Raw genomic sequence first — 20,785 nt, 5'->3', positions numbered from 1 at the left:
CACTCTTTTCTTTTATGCAGTTATTAGGTGGGTAAGAGTAAGTAAGAGTAAGTAAGTGGGTGTAAGAGTAGTGGTGGTAAGTGTGGTAAGTACAGTGGTGGGTAAGAGTAAGTAAGAGTAAGCGCCGCTCACGCATCTTCAATTTGCTATTTCCTGTGTGGGTGGTAATTAGAAATGCGCATTCTAAAATAACGAATCCTAAAGAACCGAATCTCAAAAGATTCGAATCTAATTTTCGTATTTTTTCGAATTTTAGAAACTAGTTTTGTTTTATGATTAAAGGTTTTCATTGGCACGTGCAGGAGATGTTGTTGTCGATTGTTATTTCACATTCTAATACTATGTGGTGGGTGCGTTAGTCGTCATGAATTAAACCGTTCGTCACGTCAGTTTGACAATTGTCAACTTGTTTGAACCAAAATATTTTCGTGAGTCTATTGTAAAGGCAAAACAAAACCTTATTTGCGTCACTGCATTTACGTACCCTTTTTTCGCTTGTAGTAACCTTCTCCTTTTGTCCAAATACAAATTCGTCTTATTTCAGTCAAACCGATACATCCTCATGAATAATTTGTACAAGATACGAAAATCAATGGTCATAGAGCATGAAAAGCCGCGTTGCCAGTGCAGTTACGCATATGGATATGGATCCTTCCAGACGCCGTCGAACACGTGCATTGCATTACTGCTGCAGCTGTTGAACAAGACATTTGAAATGTCTTAACTATTTCATGATAACGTTTTTAAGGAGCTCAGCTATTAGGACGGCAACAAGCAAATGAATAATTACGACACAATGAATATTGGACAAATCAGTCAGCTTCTTCTAACATGTAACTTATGTGAGCAACTCTACACGAAACCGAAGGTAAGCACAGATACCGATTTGAATAGTTTTGGATTATTTCAGTTTGTTGTTAAGTTAGTAAGAGTTTGATCCTTTGATCTTCTTGCAATTTTTGATGTGAAAACGTTTTAGTCCGGAACAGTAAGACTAAACAGCTTTGTGAAATGATTTGGCTTCTTACCTACTTATAGACTACGGCGGATACTGTATACTGCGGAGTAAAATAACTTTAGCTTTTATTGAATACAATGGTTCCGTGGTGACTCGACACATAACACGTGACCAAAAAAAGATGTGAGATTACGCAATCTTGCGAAGGTGTTCATCTTTCTGTTTTTATGAAAATGATTTCAATTCAATGCAAAGCGAAATGTTTGTTGTGGATGGGTAGAGCCTTATTATATATGCCAAAATGTAAGACATGTTAAATTTAAATACTTAACATGTTTTCTGAGTAGAATGTAATAAAACAATCCTATTGCTACCAAAGAGTGCAAGATAAAGCCTGATGGTAGGTTATCATATAAGTGCTGTAAGTAATTTCAAATCGTCTAAATAAATCATTTACTATAAATCACACTTGCTGCAAGAACAGGCACTGTTACACATGTACCCTAGTGGTTGCAATTTAAGCAAGTCGTGGAATGCAAAGCTGTTTTCATTATCACATCAGCACTACACAAATGACGTCGTCAGCAGCTCTTGCAATGCACACAAGTGCATCTTTACTTAGCCGTCTTACGGCAGTTTGCGTTGGCATAATGGCGCGATGGCACAAGGGTTTCTGCAAATACAATATCCAATATTGTGTTTGAATAGTTACTTATGACGTATAAGAGAAGGTGTCGGTGTATAGTCCGCTACAGCCTATTGCTCAGCAATTATAACTAATAAATATAGTTAAGATTGTCACGTAGTCAGATGTTTCGTTGCTGACTTTACTTAAGGCTATCGGCTACAAACAGGCGTCATTACTATAAGTTGTCTTTAACTAGGTTGTTAGGAACACAAGCAAGTGCTGTAAAGTATTTTGCAATATAAAGCCAAACAAAAAACGGCAGATGAAAAAGGATAGGAAAACGGCCAAAGATTAGGCTGTAAATATTATTACATGAAAGGCTATTTTTGACTTTGTAGATACTGCCCTGCTTCCACACATTCTGTGAAAGTTGCTTAGGTTCGTCCGTTCCACCGCATAGTTTGGGGATAACTTGTTCTGAGTGTTACAGCCATTACATCCTCCCCGAAGAAGGAGTAGCAGAGTTAAAGTGCAGCTTCCTTATATACAGGTTAAAAAAAGGTTCAAGCCTTGCATGTGTAATAATTGAAGCTTCATTACATGATAAATTCATAACCAAAAACGGTTTCAGGTTAATGGAAACTTATCATAACATGGATCTAAACCAAAATGAGGAAAACGAAAGCTTAGGTTTCATGGAGTTCATGGACAACTCATCACAGTTACAAGTCGGCCATCCTGTAGACAACAACAATGATCAAACAAACGGCGGTGATGACGACAATGACGACGGAAACTCATCCGATCATCAAATGATGAGGTGCAATCAACACGAAGAAGAGCGTATTACGTGCTTTTGCGATATGTGTGAGACTCTGCTTTGTGAAAAGTGCTTGGAGCTGAGACACAAACATCATCCGTCGTCAGTCGTTTCCCTGGACGTTGTAGCCGGCAGGAGTAAGGAGTCTCTCCTCACCCAGGTATTTGTAAATTTAAAATATGTTTGTATAAGTTTAATGATAGTTGATAAAATGTTTTTACTTCAAGGCAAAATAACAATCCTCATCGATATTGATGTTCTAACACAGACTGATAAACTCAAAGATCGCCGTGGTGTCCTTGAAAAATGGCTTCACAATATCGAAGAAACTATAACTAAATTGGATTTAAACAGAGATTTTGCGGAGCAAAACTTAAGCAAAGCTTTTAAAGTTTTAGAAGAAGCTTTGTATTGGCGAAAAGAAGAATCCTTGAAAGAAATTACCGAGCGCTTCACTGAAAAAGCAAAACTGCTAACTCGACAGAAAAACGAACTCTCTTGCTACATAAGAAATATGGATTCGGCATGTCAGTTTGTTGCACAGAATTTGAGCTCAATTGCTAAAAACTCCGATAGCGGTGACGTGACTCTAACAGATGACAGCTTTTACCAGCTCAAATCAAATCATGCATACAATCATGTAAAGGATTACTTTTTACATAAACATATGACGTCACGTTTAGACAGTATTTACGCTTACGGACGGGCACAACCAAACAAAACTGCAAATTACGAGAAGAAACTCGAATGCAGCGGGATCCCAGACACAGACTCTATTACCGCAGGGTTATTTTTTACAGAAAAGTTTGGTTTGCCTAACGGAAATTGTTACTTTGAGTGGAAAAAGTCTGACGATTTTGAAAGGCTTTTGAACGTCATTCAAACATGCAAAGTCGGCACCACAAAAACTCACCACGCGTTGGCAGAAAAGAGCAAGGTCAACGGCGAGTGTCTCCAGAATAGCGCAAGTTGCATTGTTGGAGAAGAAACTCGCCTTTTTCTGACGACGAAAGACTTCAGTGACGTTGTAGAAAGCAGCGGTCTGGTGGACGTGACGGCGTCTGCAGAATACTGTGACGAAAGCGACCATAAACACAGGGATGCAACTTCTTTGAATACTGTAAGCAGGAATGCAGAGGAAAATGGGAACGGAATGTTTAGCAATCAGAAAAACTTAATTCAAGAATCTCAAAGGGAAAACATACGCACGAAGCCAACAACCATCTGCAAAGTTAGTTTCTTAATTCCTGTTGCTTTCATTAGTTTCTTGATTGTATAAAAGTTTATGTTGTGCTTGTTTCTAGATAAAAACCAACATTAATGGTTCCTATGAAATTATATTTGTACCTCATTTTCCTGGAAAATACAGTTTGTCTGTAAAAATACATGGACAGCCAGTTCTAAAAGCTCCTTGCATAGTTGAAGCTTTTTCCAAACCTCCAGCAAAAGAAAATCGGAATCAGAAGTTTAAAACAACAAAAACAGGCACGCGAAACGAGGCAAGACATAAAAAAATTATACGGAGACCAAAAAGGTTTGTCAAATTTCCAAAACGAGCAATGTTCTGAAAGGTCCATATAGGCAATGGTATTTAAAACCCTATAAAACTTAGCAAGATGACAATTAATATTTATTTTCCACATAATTTTAATTGTAAATTGTTTTAGCACTGGACGAATAATAAATCCGATAGAGACAGACATGCTGTCATCTATGGGAAAAACAGGAAAAACTAAAGGGGAATTCACAAATCCACAAGATGTCGCCACACATGAGAATGGAAAAGTGTACGTTACAGACACCAACAAGCAATGTGTGCAAGTGTTTCTGGTTAATGAAAATAAAGACATGACAATTAAATTTGTCAGTCGTTTTGGGCAAAAAGGTATTTCAAAATCTTCTTGACAATTGGCCATTTGATTAAGCTAGGGTTGTGACGACTTTACTAAACGACATTCGCCAATAGATAAAGTTTATACACAGCATGTCTGCTAATGTTATGCCATTGAAGCATAACAGGAAGATACAAAAACATAGCCTTTTGTTCTTATATATCTTTATAATTTAAGGGCGTGGTGTTGGAGACGTTTGTAGACCAACAGGAATTACAACTTTGCCCTCTGGAGATCTTGCGGTTTCAGATTACGACAATAAGGTAGTGAATTTGTTTTCACCAGACGGCAAGTTTCGTTCTAGGATTGGAAGTGGTAAATTACAAGGTCCAAGAGGTTAGCCATTTTACAAATGGCTTGCAGTTTATATTTTACTTACTTGGTTAATTTTTAATTCAATCCTGTAGGCTCTAGTTTTGAAGTCAATTTTACTAAATAATTAGAAAATAACCTAAAATATAACCTGTTAATTTACTAAGCACTTATATTTCTACAGGTGTCTGCGTCAATCGCAACAACCATCTTATAGTGATAGACAACAAACAGTGCAAAGTGTTTCTGTTTCAACTTAACGGAAGGCTTGTAACAAAGTTTGGAAGCCGAGGCACAGGTTCATCACAACTCGCTGGGCCTCATTATGCTGTCGTCGATCAGAACAACGACATTTACATCACTGACTTCTACAATCATTGCATAAAGGTTAGCGTATAAGTACAAGGTTTTCCACATTTTTATATTCGAATTTCCGTTTGTTTATATAGTTTTTCTATACCGCTGCCCTTGTTTCTTGCTTCTAAACCTTTGTTTGGAAAAAGTCGAAATTCTCTTTTTCCATTTCTCAGCGCAAATGTAAGGATTACCTTCAAAGGTAGTTGTTATTCTATAAGGTATTCTCGTCGTCGGGAACCTTTCTCAGGTCGTTTGGTTCTCAAGGCGAAGGCTGTGGTCAGTTCAACGGACCAACGGGCATTGCAATAGACAGCAGAGGTTTGGTGATAGTGGCCGACTGGGGAAACAGCAGGCTGCAGGTGAAAGCCTTTAAATCGCGTTATTGTAGCAACTTTGTTAACATTAGAACTAGCAAGCACTAAAGCACTTGCTAAAGAAGTCGAGCCGACTCAGATCTATGTCTTTCGCAAAATGCTTCATTAATAGCGAAAGCTGTATTTTTAAAATTTAGTTACTCTTTATTTAATCTATGCTAACATTTTTTCTATTCTTTCATTAAGATATTTGACAGCCGTCAGGGGTCATTTCTCTCTTACGTAAATACCGACGAAGAGCCGCTATACGGGCCGCAAGGGTTGTCGTTAACTCATCAGAAATCTTTGGTGGTGGTGGACACCGGTAATAAATGTATAAAATTTTTCAAAGTTCTGAACGAAATATAAACGCGACAAATTGTTTTAATAAAACCCGAAGTAAACCCTATATATATATATTTGCTCTATTGCTTGTAATTTGCTAAGACTTATATAGGGTATAATTGTCTGTTTGTTGTATTCGGATCGTTTACTGTCTGCACGTTTTCGCTTTTATATTGAGTGGGCGGAATGATTTATTTGATTCTATGATGGAAAGTAAAACTATTTCATATACATTATATGTATATATACTCCTTATCTGCTGTACAGTGTTTTGTAACGTAAATGCGTGGTGGCCCTTCAAAAGTTACACACCAAGATGCTGAGATGTTGTTTTCGTATCCCAAGTATATAGCCTATATTGTTTTTGTGATTGTGCAAAGCCTCAGTTATTCAAAGCATTTGCAGCCTATGGGGCCTACACAGCAGGCAATGTGTTTGATACAAGATGACTTGAAATGTATTTTTTGATAAAAAGCAGCCTCTGAAATTGCAATAATATTAAATAAAACATACGCAAGCAATAAAAGATGAGGTGATGTCATTTGTATTAGGAGGTCAGTTGGATTTAGGTGCTGGCAGATCAGCTTTTGATTTGAAATAAAATCAGTTTGTGAGCATTTACGTCGGTTCCAATTGGAAGTGGTTTACATGGAGAAATAAATTGCCTTTGCAGGGCACTTGGGCGGCCAGAACTCCGCAGAACTCCATGGGTTGATTACAATTCAATTTGTATTCGTAAAAATACTCAACAACGTGATATTGAATCAAATAAAATTCTCATAACGTTTAAAAGAAAAAGAATAAAATAACTTGTTGTTCTACAAACGCTTTTTTGAAATTCTCCATAGCTGCTTGTTGCTCACGTATACCGAACAATAACATGCTTTACCACACTAAACTATATTTCAGCAAAGTTTAAAATTTGAGAACAGCGAATTATGTCAAATATTAAGACTTTTCAAAGAATAAACAAATGTTTAGATAAAGTCATTGCCAGATAGGGAGCGTCGAATTGGCAATAAACACATGGACTGTGCTCATGACTCAAACCTTCAACTATTTGAGTGCTGTAAAAAAGAGTGTCATGCTGGTATAACATTCGTAATTTACTAAGCAGATACTTGTGCTATGATTATTATAGTGAAATATTTTTCAATGCATTTGTACGTTTAAAAAAAATCCAAGCTCTTGCTGATATTGAAGCTACATTTCTCAAGTTTCTCTCACACGTTACAATGTTAGTAACAGAACTAGAACAAAGAAATCGTAGCTTGCCAGTTGTCTGTTTTAACTGTTTGTATTTTATTTGTATACAACTTCTTTTATTGTATATCGAAATATGATAAATTGTCGGCTGTATAGCGTATAAAACACTTCATGTCTTTGTTGTACTGTTTGTTTGCCCAATCAGAGCATAAGTTATTGTCATATATTCACTAAATTCTGTGTAAGTCCAGCTGAAGTTTTGCGCTGTTCAATGTATTGACGTAACTGCATTTAACTAAAACACCTGTAAAGCTTACCTAAGATACGTTTATGTATTAATGTTTAAACGAGCAAATATGCTATCTGCATTTTATGAATAAAGTCAAATACACATTTGCTAATTCTGTTTACGCACATAACAGAAGAATTGGATGCGTGATATGAATAAAAACAATGGACTCATTGAGTTGGGATTCAGAGGTATTATGTCAAACTTTTGAAACAAGGAAGTTCCTCTAAAATTCTGCTGCGCTTTTGCAAAAATAAGCCTATGTAGATCTGATTATTCAAAACAAACTGTTTACCAAACCGTATAAAGAAGTAGATTAGCTCTTTTCTATACAATTTTATGCACGTTCTAAATTACAGCAAGCATTGTATTTAAATTTCAGACAATTTTAAACTTTGAATGGCGCTATTCAATCTTGATTAATAAGGTTCTTTTCCAAAGTAGCGAGTTGGCACAGAATTACTAAGGTATAAAAAGCTGCACAAACAGCAATTAAAGCGACTCTTGGTTGTAGCCTATGGTCTTCCATACCTTGTGTTAACTAATTCTACTGCAGTTAACATTTTAAGTTAAAGTTAAATTGATGACAACTGAAAAGTTATAGACACTTCGAACAAAATAAGTATAGTTGCAGGTAAGCCACAGCGACAATTGCGCATATGACAAGGATAATATGAATATCTTTTTTTCGGTCAGAGAACTGCAGAAGTACCTTACAAGGACAGCATGATAAGGTTACAGTTACTGGTTGTGCTGATTGCGCTGCAATGTTTCAAGAAAAATGCAAGTGCTGTGTCACCTAATATCTTTGAGAAAATACGATACATGTCATCGGCTGTAGTACATGGTAAATATTTCCAACGCCTTTTTTCTCACATTCAAATGATAATATTATAATATATCATAATATTATTAGAATAATATTTTCCTAATGTTAGAAACAGAAAATATTGAAAGTTCTGTGAATTATATATACATACAAGGTATGGCACAATCATAAAATATTTTAATTGTATAACATCGAAACTCCTATATATTGTCATATATGCAGAAAACAGTTTACAATGCTACAGACTCAACTCAAACAGAACAATTACACCGCATTCCTGCAGCCCTATGATGGACAGATGCATAACGGTTGACCTGGTCGTGCAATCACGTTAGCCAAAGATTTTCGTAGTTAATTGGTTAAACTATCTGTCGCGTCTACGATTCAATCCTAACTTTTTTCTGCAGATGACGTTCATCTTTACGGGTGTGCGACATCCCAACAATGTAATAGCCCTGCACAAATTTGTGAACAGATAAAGAAGCATGTACCACCACAAATCCATGTACGTGGGCATTTATGCAACTTTTGTTTTATGCGATAATCTAGTAGAGGTTGAATGTTACCAAGGATTTTAAAACTGCAGAATTGAACCTCGTATCAACTCACAGTAACCACACAATCAACTGCACTAATCGAAAACGTGTATCACTGTCACTGGCTTACAAGATTGTGGAGAGTTTGGTCCAAGTTTTTCAGTTTTTGTCGCAATTGTTTCAGATAACGCGATGTTCGATAAGATGTTGCGTTCAGGAAGACTGCAACAAACCTTCTCACACAGATGAGCTCTCTGCTAAGAATGAGTTGACGTCTTGGGACAGAAGCGTTTTGGACTCCATACAAGGTGTTGTTTAAGTGTAATTCTTTACAATTATACTTGTGTTTTCAAACTCTGAAATGCCCTGAAACTACGTAATTTCAATTATATTTTAACAAAGTTTATCGTACAACGTATAACTCTATTCTCAGATTTGCTTCACGTTAAAATGCTTAACTTGTACGCAGAATACCTAAATGGCGATCAACCACCATCTCGCACCATTACGTCAGCAAATAAAATAGAGACGTTTCCAGCGGACGATGATGCTTCTTTAACTTGTTACCTTGGGGAGGATAACGTTTTGTCGAGCAAAAAATGTCCGTCGAATTGGGAATGCGGCACCATCGCGCTGGGAATAGACCAGACAAACGGTAAGAACCACTTAAAAAATTACTATACTACAGACTGGGTCGCGTTCTTTTAATATTTGCAAAATTCTATATTGCTACAATTTCAATAACACATGGTAAAACAATCTCCTTTATGCAAATAAAAATATTTGCCATACTGCTACGAAAGATCCAATATTCTGCGTTCTGCTTCCTGAACTATATACTGTAGTTTAATAAAAAGTATTAAAATTGCCAAAGATATTGTTCGTTTAAATTTTATTTACTTTTAAGGACTCGATTTGACGCATGTGAAGATGTATAATTGTTTCTCTAGCACTGCTTGCGCCAATCCCAAAGCTCTTTGTCAGATTTTTAAAAAATCTGTGACCAGAGTGCACGTAAGACGAACCGATTTTCATTTATAGTAGAAGATTGGGCACACAATTGAATTATACTACAAATATGAATAAATGTATGTTAGCACCAAAAGTAAGGGGAAAGTCCATCTCCGTCAAAGTTTCCATCTGCTAACTGCTGCAATCTATATTCTCGTATTTGTTTGCGCCCTATCCAATGGCTCAAAAGATGGCTTTTCAACTGTTTAGTTTAAAAAGTTTAATTGTACTTATTATAACTCATTTGTAGATCGTTGATTGTTCTCTAACGTGCTGTAAAACCAATCTTTGTAACAAGCAAGTTTTCGAGACGAGTTCACCCACGCTTTCGTACTTTGCATATACATATGTGACACTCATGAAGTTGGACATAGCAGGTAAAATATTAAATCTTTACAACAACAAAATATTGAATTAAGCGTTAAAAAAGTACTTTTCACTTTAAAACCTCACCATTAAACAAATACCTATATGTTGTATCCAGAAGCAGTGCCCAATATCCTAGAGAACGGCCTAACCTGCTATGAGACTGGTACCAATTTGCAAACAAAGTTACGCCAATGCCCACCAAATAAAAATCGCTGTGGAGTCGTCTCACTAACAAGTGGACCATCCCAAGGTTACAGCAAAGTCAATCTCAATTAATTGGTGTAGAGTTAGATCTGTACAAATGTGCAGTAACTGTCTTGTTAACTATCAGAAAAGACAAACTTCTACACCTGCGAGGCCTCAACCAATTGCAACAACAAGGCTGAATACTGTGCAGAAATAAAGAGTCATCTACCGGAAAAACAAGTACTAGAATACTTAATACTTGAGCAGACACGATGATGACAATCATGTACTAAAAAATCTTTAATTGTGTCTATTTTGTCAGATATCGCATTGTTCTGTCAGTTGCTGTTCTGACAATAAATGCAACGAACCTAAAGCAGATGCGCTGGCAACTCAAGATAACGGTAAAACTGATTGGACGTTGGCTATCGACAGGAATATAGCCTATCAACTTTCAATATAGACAAGTGGTTTACTATTGCTGAGTAGGCCTACAAAATATGGTGTAAATATAAACTTCTGATCAATTTATCTTATAGACTTTTATTTCCCGCTTCTTCCCACCATCCTGCTTGAGCCGGTCATAAAACAGCTGAATTGTTATCAAGAGAACTGTAGAAGCGGAAATGTTACACTTCGCCATTGCCGTGGGGCTGAAGAATGTGCAACCTTGGAATTGGAAGATAACTCTAAATTACCTCGTGGTAAGTATATTAGTGAAAATTCTCAAGTCCTTTAACTTAATTACAAGTTAGTTTTTTTAATGTCAAGTTGTTTGAAAAACGCATTTGTGTATGTGTAGGCAAGAAAACATTCTACATTTGCATGCCACGCATGGAATGCGAACATCCCACCCGAACGTGTGACTATATCAAAAGGCACCCACCGAAAGGAATGACGGTAATTATTTAAACACTTTTTAAGGATTAATGCTTCACAAAACGGATGTAAATGCCGCCAATTAAACAAAAACAGATATACAAGTGCAATTTGAAATGTTGCTCAAAAGACGGCTGCAACAAACCAAAAAAGGAAACCGCTCTTCAGAAGGATGACACAAGCAACATGCTGTAGTAGTGTAGTGTATCAAAAATGATGATGTCTTCTCTACCTACCTACCCGGACCGACAACCTGAATTATGTTATGAATTATTTTTTTGTATGATTCGTTATTATACAGAGTATAATCAACTGAGAGGTGTGCAATAAAAATTGCCATCAAAGTTTCATATACAGTACCTATGGGCAAGGTTTTAGTAAATCGCATTATTATTCGATGCGGTTTCAAGCCATTCCGTTATATCGAAAATTGACAAAGCACACACTATGTCAGCTGATGGACGCAGACAACTTAGAAAAAAATGAAGCTATTATAGTAAACTTTGTAAAGAAGTAACGTTGCCGACTTATTTCAAATCGACATCTTCACGCACACTTTTACTTTGTTGCTATATTACATTAAAAGCATATAATTAAGTTTTCATAATCGTTCACACATCATTTAACTTCTGACTGATCTTGCTGTATGAAAAATAACTCGAGCAAGCCAGAGTGATTCTGGCTAAACAGTTAAACAGTCTTCTCTGCTATATCTTGTAACAACTTGGTGACGTAACTTAATGAATTTTGGACCAAAATAAAAAAAATGCTTTGATGTTGCAGGAGCCCTTCACGGTTCGAAAATTGCAAAAGGTTAAAAGGAAGTCTTTACCAGGTTTTATTTGGGTTTTCACTCGAAAACCGCCGCATGAGGCCCGATAAAGTCTTGCATGTAAACTAGGCTTGCATGAGACTACATCATATTGAAATATGGCAAAACTCACGTTTCTCTAGCTCCCACTACATAGACCTAAAATTAAAAGTGGATTTTCGGGCCTAAAAACAAAAATTTCACCACTTTTTATGGAAATTGTTATACACATTCTGCACGCAATCTGAATCTTTGATACGCGCCAACTGCTAGCTAGTAATTCCCAGGCCAAAAAAACACCAACCGTGTTGCTCTCTGATTGGTTTAAACAGATATTTAAAGCCCTACGTAAGAGTACAACGAAATCTGAAACTCTTATTTTTCCCGACATACGCCTCCTTAAAATGAAAATCAATGTACTTGTGGTCACACTTTTGAAAGAACAAAAAATTTTTGACGGGTAGATACAAAAAACAGCAAAGAAAGCATAAATTTGTTTTTATGGACAAGTCATGCGTTATATGTAAGTGAAGTGTGTTGTTACAAAGCCCTTTTCGTGCCGTAATATAATAACTTTCAAGTATTGCATACAATGGGCCTCCAAGTAAAACTCGAAGTTGTAATATTGGAACAGTGTGCTGTGAAAGTTCTCTCGCCGTGCAAAAACGTGTTGCTGTCACAGGCCGAAAAGACAAACCGGTTTGTGCTAAGCAGTCACTAAGCTAGACAATTACAGACTAACTTCGTAACATAATGCTTGGTAAACTTGTATTAAACTGAAGTATAGATATTTTAGCTCGCTGGTAGCTCTAATGTAAAACATCGAATTTCAGAGCAAACACAGATTGCACTGCAATGTTTGGTTTCTTTCTCATGTGCGTATTGACAGCAAACAAAAGGCTTTGTACGATCGTTGCATGACGCATTTCTTGACGATGATCAAAGGTTTAACGCTTGAATAGGTTATGCGAAATTACTGACTTTGAATTACATTGGCTCCGAAATTTTTTCCTGTGAAATCATCAAAAAACGAGATAAACATGCCTACTAACAATAGTAGAAAGGGTCACGACAAGATCAGCCCTTGGGCTTTACCCCGTAAAATCTAGTATGGGAGCATTTTATGATGCCCCATGAAAGAACAGGCAGCAATGTGCACTGAGTCACTGGCGCAAATGAACTAAACTGTGCAATTGGGCGTTGAATGTTTTAAAACCCGGTAATTTTGGATTAGAGAAACGGCTTCCTATTCTAAATACAGCAGAAAGCAACAATCTTATAGTAAAGAGTTGTTAGTTTGTGCAGTGAATAAGAAGGCAAGCACCCATATGATCAGTATAAATAATTTCGACGATTTGAAAACCTTCACCATAACTTCCGTTAAGGGGAGAAAAGTTGTTTTAAAGCCTATATTTGGTAAGCACGTGATATGATCAATTAAGAATTTTTAGAAGAAATTGACTTCAACGACCCAGACTTCGCATAAAATAATGCTTCAAATATACACCACAAACTTAACAGGCAAATATGCTTCAAGAAGCCGAGACATACTTTGTTGCGACAACATGATTTGTAGTAACCCAATAAAATACTGGCGTAACCGACTAACTGAAAAACCGCATTTCGGGGTTTATGTAAAACCTCAAATGTTTCCTTTACAGCCATTCTTTCAAGTGTCCATTAAACATTCACTTCAACAGTTTTAGTGATAACAAAAGAAGTTCATCAGTAGGAGTTACGACACAAATTGCAAAGACGCGACCGCCATTACAGTAACACCGCTTAGAAACCAGACGTAAACAGCAGCAACTGTGTACCCATCTCTCGATTTACGCACCTCAATTCATGCGTGACGATGATTTACTGCAACAATCATCAATTGTGACGATACTCATACTCAGAGCTTTAACAACTTTTATTATTATACAGAGATTGAAATATACTAGTGGTGGTTACAATCACACTCTACAACATTAAAATCATCTTCAAACCGTGTTATTTCAGAAGGAAGTCCAGTATTGGGCAAAAGTAAAAAACGCTTACTTGTTCCTACAAAGATCAAGGTACCATTTGTGTCATAAAATTGTGATTACACAAAAAATCAAGGAGCGTTTCTTTTATAAGAAGATATTTATACTACTGTGGTTGGTCTGATTCTGAAAGAAAGAAGTTTGTCAAGCCAGGAAGGAAGCTATTTACAAAAAGTCGTCTGCGACTAATGAAGACCGCAAGTACATTGCTGGAAACTTAGGATACAGAATGTAGATGTTATACAATTATCTGTAAAGGCGACAATAAAATAAATTAGATCGCAGTAAGCAAAAATTTATCTTATTAGTGGCAGTATAGTATCTATCTTATGTTTGGACGGCCATAGTTTATAAATAGAAACCACGTATCTTTGAGTTAATAGTAGGCTATATGACTAGGCCAGTATAGTGGCATTACCTCATTCGTGGAAATTACAATATTTTACCAACAACGACGGAAGGCAATTGGTATTTTATAGCTACGTCAAAGGGCTATTGTTATATATGCTGGTCATGAAGATTGTGTGAACAGTTATGGTAAATGTTGACTTACATGCTCAAAATTGCCTTTAATGGAAGTATTTCTGAACGGAAGACATCCAAAGGGAGTGATATTTATGTTATCTTTTTGAGTGTTATTTTTCGTGACAGCTAGCAAATATTTATCTGCCATGTAACTACATAGCCTATTTCTTTATAATACGCTTATATTTAAAGTATGCGTATGTAGACTTTTAACGAATTATTATCCTTATTAGTTGCGTACAACTCTTTCCTTTGTGAATATATGGTCTAGTCTCTTTCCTAGAGGAAATCGAAATGATGCTTTTGAAATTTTCCTGCATTCTCATACTCATAGCTATTTGCTCAGGTGATATTATCTGCTTCTGCAGCCGTGATAACCTTTTTCTTGGGGCAAAAAAATAGCGCCTTTATCCCCTAAACGTGGCCGGTATATATAGAACTGCACGACCTGTCTTCTTCAGTAGGAAAAGGTTATCGTGCAGAAATGATATCGCAGAGTAACCGAACACAGATATGTCGACAGAGTACGCGGTCACGAATTATAAACTTACTTTATTGAAATGCAGATTTTGTAACAAAATACGACAGGGCATACGGTTTGGAAGCCGTTTGAATATCTGATAACTTACGATAAAAAAACTTCGAAAAAAGAATCAACAAACATGAACCGGTAAGTAAATAATATTTTTATCAAAATAATTAAATATGCATATTATGGGCTACAAAAGCAGTAAATTACACTAACCGACTACCTTCGCGTTATTTTAAAGATTAAACAGTTTGCTTCTATCTCCAGGCTCCGTTAAGGCTTAACGCAATTAGTTAAAATATTTAAAAAAAGATATCAGTTACCGAACTTATTCTTTAAAACGCTCGAAATAAGCCAATTGCGCCAACCATAAAGCGTGTAACATGTCATGTAATGAACGCTCTTGTTGTTTTGTCTTTGCAGTCAAGGGTGATTTGTTACCAAGATAAGAAAGACTTCGTTTATAGGTCAATTTCGCTATTATGAATATTTTGTTAGGAAACTTTGTTTTTTGTGTCTTAGAAAACGCAAGTTTTGCTTGAAATCAATCGCGCACTGATATGAGCTGTATTTTAATACTCTCAAGATTTATCAATAACCCGGTTTAGTCCTCTTATAATCTATTTATGATCAAGATTTGCTATAAAGACATACTATTATAGAAATACGGGTATTTTGTATAAGTGTTGAACACAGGTTAACATGTCAGCTTCTCAGCAATATTATCTTCTCCAATTTCAGTCACATACCCTCAATATTATTTGCCTAACGATCTCTGTTCTTGTTCGCGACGGCGCTGACAAACGAGTGCTTTCCCTGCTTTAACTATAAACCTATTCATGTTTTGCTACAGATATGATATGTTGTTGGCGGCTGGTGTTTTGATTGTCACAGTGATATCGTCACCCACAGCAGGTATGTTAATGCATAGGTTATTTCTGTTTTATCTTTCAGTTTGTTTTCAAGCGATATCAGAGATAGGACGTTATTAATAATGCAATTATATCGGTTTTACAACGTGCGTTTTGCTATTTTACTGCATTGCAATTTTTACCAAAATAGTTAAGAAATGTCACCTATAATAGAAACTTCCTATTAAGCACATGGTATCAAAATTCTTAATTGAGATTACGTGGAGAACTTTCGTAAGAGGCCGTTTAAAATCGCTGTCATCATCATTGCAATGAAAACCAAATGTCATACAAAAGTATTGTAACAAAAAATGCCAAAGTATGGTGTAGGTTGCGTAATGCATGTGTTACAGTTACACGAAAGAGGATTTTTAAGTCAGGAACTATAGCTTCACCAACGGTAAAACGTGATACCAAAGTCACCCTTAAGCGTTGGTATGGTTATATTTAAAAACTGTTAAAAACTATATTTAAAAACAAAAAAGGCGTTAACTTACAATGAAAACTGACATAAAACAGGATCATACTAATAGTTACAACACCAACACACGACCCAACGCTCAAAGCCGAACTGCCTGATTTTTTCCAAAACACTCCAGAAGGGAATTCGATACGATTAGCGAGGGCGGCCGGCGACGTTATAAGTCCATGCAACAAATGCGACGAAACTAATCACAATAATACAAAGATGCAAGACACAAAACTTTGGAATGATAATTAAGTGAAATAAACCATTTGAGTACACAAGAAAAAACAAACTGAACAGATCAATTAACAAACAACACAAAACAAGTGCGCGTAAACACCAAAACAAAAAGTGCCGAATTCCAACAAGTGAACGCACACTAATTAAATAAAGTCTAAGAATAAATAAAGTGTAGTCACTTTGCTACACATGTATAACATTTGCTATCTTACCTTAAAAGGTTGCTGCTTTTTTGTACTCGAAATGCCAAGTTAATGTTTTTGATTAGATGCGTGTGGAGATTTGCTGGCGGCCTGTCCAAGGTATGCCGGTTTTTGCAAGACATCCACTGTGGAATCTTATTGCATGAAAACATGCGGCCTTTGTTCAGTTGGTAAGTAAAACTATACAGCCTGAAAAGGTCAAAGTGTGTGTACGCGAGTGATATTGCACTTATTACCGGCGGAAAACCTTTGCACAACACGAAAGACCACCCACCAGTATATACTGTACATAGTTTAAAATACACTACTTGTAGTTAGTTTAGCTGTTCATTCATACAAAACACAGAACTAATTAAGTATGTTTACGAAATTCAGTACTTAAGTGTAGTCATAAAAAATAACACAAATGATAACTTTGGGTTATCTCGTCAATCATAACTAGAGACAAAAAGAAAATCGTATGAAAATCGTAACCTTTGCAACTATAGACACAACTTTTCGCAACATCGCAAACCAGTGCCTCATCAACAACGGTGGTTGCAATCATTTGTGCACGTGGACCGGACAAGAAGCAGTTTGTTCCTGTCTGCCCGGCTTTAGGCTGGAGATAAATGGCAAGACATGCCTAGGTTCGTTTAAAGACAGTTTGTTGTTTTACATTTTATGAACAAACTGGTATGACGATTTGACATCAAAGTTCATATGCAGATATCGATGAATGCCAAGAAGCGCCTAACCCGTGCTCAGCTGAACTGCCCGCCTACTGCGTTAACACCATCGGCTCTTATTCCTGCGAAGCTTATAAATGCAGCGAACCAGGAACCATGAACTATTACAGAAGTGGAGAGTGTTGTCAAGTTAAAAACAGTAAGATTGCTGTTACAAGTTTGCAAATAATAGCTCATAAGTCGTGTTTACTAACATTATACATGCGCATATAGGTACTTGTGGGATAACAGCGACTATAAGAAAACAACTGGAAAGCATGAGCGCTTTGCCAGCGCATGGTGTAGCCCAAAGAATATTTGGAGGAAGTTTTTCATCGTTATCATCATGGCCATGGATGGTAAGTCAAAACTGAGTTGTTATTGATTTGCTGGAAACCAAAAACGAAAGAATTCCGCGTCCTTAGCTCTAACTTACATACAACAACACTCCAGATGGAAACACCAGGAAACCGTCGAAAAATGTGATCCGTTCTGATATAAACATCTTATTTTTCAGGCACAGATCCTCTTGCGTGGAAATTCCCACTGCGGAGCGACACTTATCGCAAATAGATGGTTGATTTCAGCTGCCCATTGCTTTAGGTAAAGAGTACATAACTTTGTGTAACCCTGAAACTTGATAGATGATAAATAATATTAAAGACTCTGTAAAAGTAATCTCAACTGACCTTCCCTCGACATTTACATTCCGTGAAGTTGATGTAATGGTTGAAAGCCGAGAAACAATGGTCGTGGTTGTGTTACAACAATTTACAACTAAGCGGGGAAAACCTTCAATTGCAATTTTCAAGCTAAAACTATATTTTTGTTTAATCTTCAGCGACCCTTTTTACGACACAACAATGATGACGGTATACCTTGGGCATGTACGAAGTGCTCATCTGAACGAGGTGGACACATCCGTGCGTGTACAAAGAAGAATAGCCAGAGTAAGTCGCTTTAAAACTGTAGGTCTTGATTTGAAGAACGTATACCTTATATAAGTGAATAAATAGTTCTAAATTTGCTTTAAATTTTACTCTGAGTCCTTTGAAAAACCATTTATCCTCTAATTTGAAACATTTTGTGAATTATAGTATCCTCCCAATACTTTTAGTTTAACGCTACGTTTAAGTTAAAAGCTTAAAATTTTTTTACTTTAGGTATTCGTGCACCATGAATATGACGTACATCAGAACGATATTGCACTCATTGAACTCAATCAGACCGTTGAGTTTAACGATGCCATCAGCCCCATCTGCCTTCCGTGTGGAGAGGTACCGCAAGAGGGTGACAAATGTTGGGCTACGGGTTTCGGTCGAACAGGTGAGATAAGAAACACATTCAACTAAAAATACAATTGTACCATAAAAACGATTTTGAAAATGACCGATTGTTTAGAACGAAGCGGCAGAAATGCAGCACCAGCTTTAAAAGAAGTAGATGTACCAATCGCTCCGTTTGATGAATGTCGTGAGAATTACAAGACGATTGAAGATCTTCACCCAAATCGCATGCTGTGCGCTGGATACAAAGCGGGTGGCAAAGACGCTTGTGTTGGTAAGATTAACATACTATAAGACAGTTCAAAAAAGTTTAAAAGTTAAAGAGTTTAGTTTAAGTTTAACAGTTCAAAAACATGTTACTACAATAATCCAATAAGAAAATACTATATGGGTATACGCAGTTAGCGAACACTGTTAACTAAAATCATCATACGTTTTGACAGGAGATTCCGGTGGACCATTAGCGTGCCAGAGGAAAGATTCGTGTGAGTGGTATTTGAGTGGTGTTACATCTTTCGGAAGAAATTGTGGAGAGGCAAAATTTTACGGAGTTTATACGAACGTTGTTAATTACGAAGCATGGATTAGACAAACTATGGGAGAAGACTCCGAAAATTTATGTAAGAAGTATTTCCGTTTTGTTATGTATAGGCTATATCTCATATTTTTAATGATTGTGAACGTTAAGATTTTGAAGAACACACATTTATGTCAAGATTTGAAGAAAATTTTAATACATTTAACAGGTCAAAAAATATACAATCCATGCAGTGCTTACACAAATAACGACGGAGATTGTTACTCTAAACTGGATCGCTGTAGCAAATACCCAGTTTATATGAAACAAAATTGCAAACTAGCATGTTGCCAGCTAGAAAATCATGGTGAGCCATTGCACTTATGACTTATATTGTGTAAGATACAATAAGTCTTTTAAAGCAAATTATCTAGGGTGATAATAATCCACCGGATATAAGAAAGATAATAATAAAGATAAGTTTGTAGATTATCGTGCTGTCTCCGTTTGTGAATAATGAACAATCACTTGTAATAATATTTAAAAGAAATAATATTCTATCCGTAGTTTTTGGCTATCGCACCGCTTTCCCAAGATTGTTCCAACAAATTGATAAACATTTTGCAGCATTTCTCAAACATAAATCCCAACCTGTAGTAATGCATATATATAGGCTATGAGCCTATGAGTATCGCTTTTCTTGTAATGACTAATGACTCAACATTCTTCTTTTTTTAGAAATTTCAGATTGTGTGGACAACCCAGATACAGTTGGCGTCTGTGATCTGAATAAAAGAGAATGCAATAACCCAGTTGTTAAGTCGTTTATGACCACAAACTGCAAGAAAACATGTGGTTTTTGCTAGCAACAGTTTAATAATGGGTGTTTGTATTTATTTTTATTACTGCAGATAGTTTGTGCTATTTCATATTTTTTATAACTTGTAGTATTTCTTGAATTCCGTTTTGTCATTACCATTACCAGGAATTTGTTCCTACGCCTTCTGTTAAATTGTTGTATATGATTGACCGCTTTATGCTTTTTATAATGTTCATTCTAATTGATAGAGGCTGGTTCTTTATCGTTTTTTAATCATCGCATATAAAGGCTGTATACGCCTACGTCATGAACTTTTTATTTCTTGTTAGTTTGCGCATATCTATAGACACGTTTTATAAGTATTATGGTTTGTATATATGTGTGGCTTTGCACCAATTTAATTTAATTTAATTTCATTAAAGAACTTTTGCAAGTGGGATAATGACGAAATGCTTTTAAAAGTCTAGCCTGGCAGTTATTTAGAAAACTTAACAAAATCCATGAATACCACAAACGCTTATATCTCCAAGTTTTTGCACGTTTACCTATATTATAGGTCCTATAGTATACACAAGAGACTATACATTGTTTGCAATCATCTACGTTTCGCCGCATACAAAGAATTATCAAAATATACAGTTTCCGCAGCAAAGTTGGTCTACATTGGCACGGGACAGTGTACATCAAAAACCTGTTTCCTAACTCCTATAGCTATTATGTTTTCAAAGCACCACGTTAACAAAACACCCTGGCCTATCCCCATACCAAGT

The 20,785-nt window shown here is 36.3% G+C and overlaps 3 protein-coding genes across 5 annotated transcripts; all 3 read left to right on the top strand.

Annotated features, from left to right (window-relative positions):
• The first annotated feature begins 117 nt into the window (after positions 1-117).
• LOC143446936 (tripartite motif-containing protein 2-like) lies at positions 118-6,502 on the top strand. 2 transcript variants are annotated; one of them, XM_076946803.1, is made up of 11 exons: positions 118-428; positions 545-868; positions 1,985-2,136; positions 2,218-2,566; positions 2,675-3,637; positions 3,711-3,940; positions 4,074-4,291; positions 4,476-4,634; positions 4,795-4,997; positions 5,186-5,326; positions 5,528-6,502. In XM_076946803.1, exons 2-11 carry the CDS (start codon positions 779-781, stop codon positions 5,687-5,689), a joined length of 2,667 nt encoding a protein of 888 aa, XP_076802918.1. In that variant the 5' UTR covers positions 118-428; positions 545-778; the 3' UTR covers positions 5,690-6,502. The 2 variants fall into 2 exon arrangements, with proteins under 2 accessions (XP_076802918.1, XP_076802919.1); XM_076946804.1 differs by lacking the exon at positions 5,528-6,502 and having other exon boundaries at positions 118-868; positions 5,141-5,280.
• Positions 6,503-7,776: 1,274 nt separating this feature from the next.
• On the top strand, positions 7,777-11,318 carry LOC143447095 (uncharacterized). Its single transcript, XM_076947030.1, has 14 exons — positions 7,777-7,794; positions 7,857-8,007; positions 8,212-8,319; positions 8,397-8,494; positions 8,710-8,833; positions 8,995-9,180; positions 9,433-9,539; positions 9,787-9,913; positions 10,021-10,155; positions 10,237-10,331; positions 10,414-10,495; positions 10,631-10,795; positions 10,894-10,991; positions 11,067-11,318. Exons 2-14 carry the CDS (start codon positions 7,887-7,889, stop codon positions 11,163-11,165), a joined length of 1,545 nt encoding a protein of 514 aa, XP_076803145.1. The 5' UTR covers positions 7,777-7,794; positions 7,857-7,886; the 3' UTR covers positions 11,166-11,318.
• A 1,627-nt stretch (positions 11,319-12,945) lies between these two features.
• On the top strand, positions 12,946-20,472 carry LOC143447252 (coagulation factor IX-like). 2 transcript variants are annotated; one of them, XM_076947264.1, is made up of 14 exons: positions 12,946-14,682; positions 14,903-15,006; positions 15,719-15,780; positions 16,751-16,855; positions 17,174-17,314; positions 17,394-17,552; positions 17,627-17,751; positions 17,910-17,995; positions 18,234-18,342; positions 18,556-18,718; positions 18,794-18,952; positions 19,122-19,298; positions 19,425-19,562; positions 19,934-20,472. In XM_076947264.1, the coding sequence occupies exons 2-14, from the start codon at positions 14,999-15,001 to the stop codon at positions 20,059-20,061; spliced, it is 1,560 nt and encodes a 519-aa protein (XP_076803379.1). In that variant the 5' UTR covers positions 12,946-14,682; positions 14,903-14,998; the 3' UTR covers positions 20,062-20,472. The 2 variants fall into 2 exon arrangements, with proteins under 2 accessions (XP_076803379.1, XP_076803378.1); XM_076947263.1 differs by having other exon boundaries at positions 12,946-14,806.
• Positions 20,473-20,785: the final 313 nt, after the last annotated feature.

This window comes from Clavelina lepadiformis, chromosome 2 (assembly GCF_947623445.1).
Source record: "Clavelina lepadiformis chromosome 2, kaClaLepa1.1, whole genome shotgun sequence".
In the NCBI taxonomy this organism is placed as follows: domain Eukaryota; kingdom Metazoa; phylum Chordata; class Ascidiacea; order Aplousobranchia; family Clavelinidae; genus Clavelina; species Clavelina lepadiformis.
This window is presented reverse-complemented; position numbering and strand designations above follow the sequence as displayed.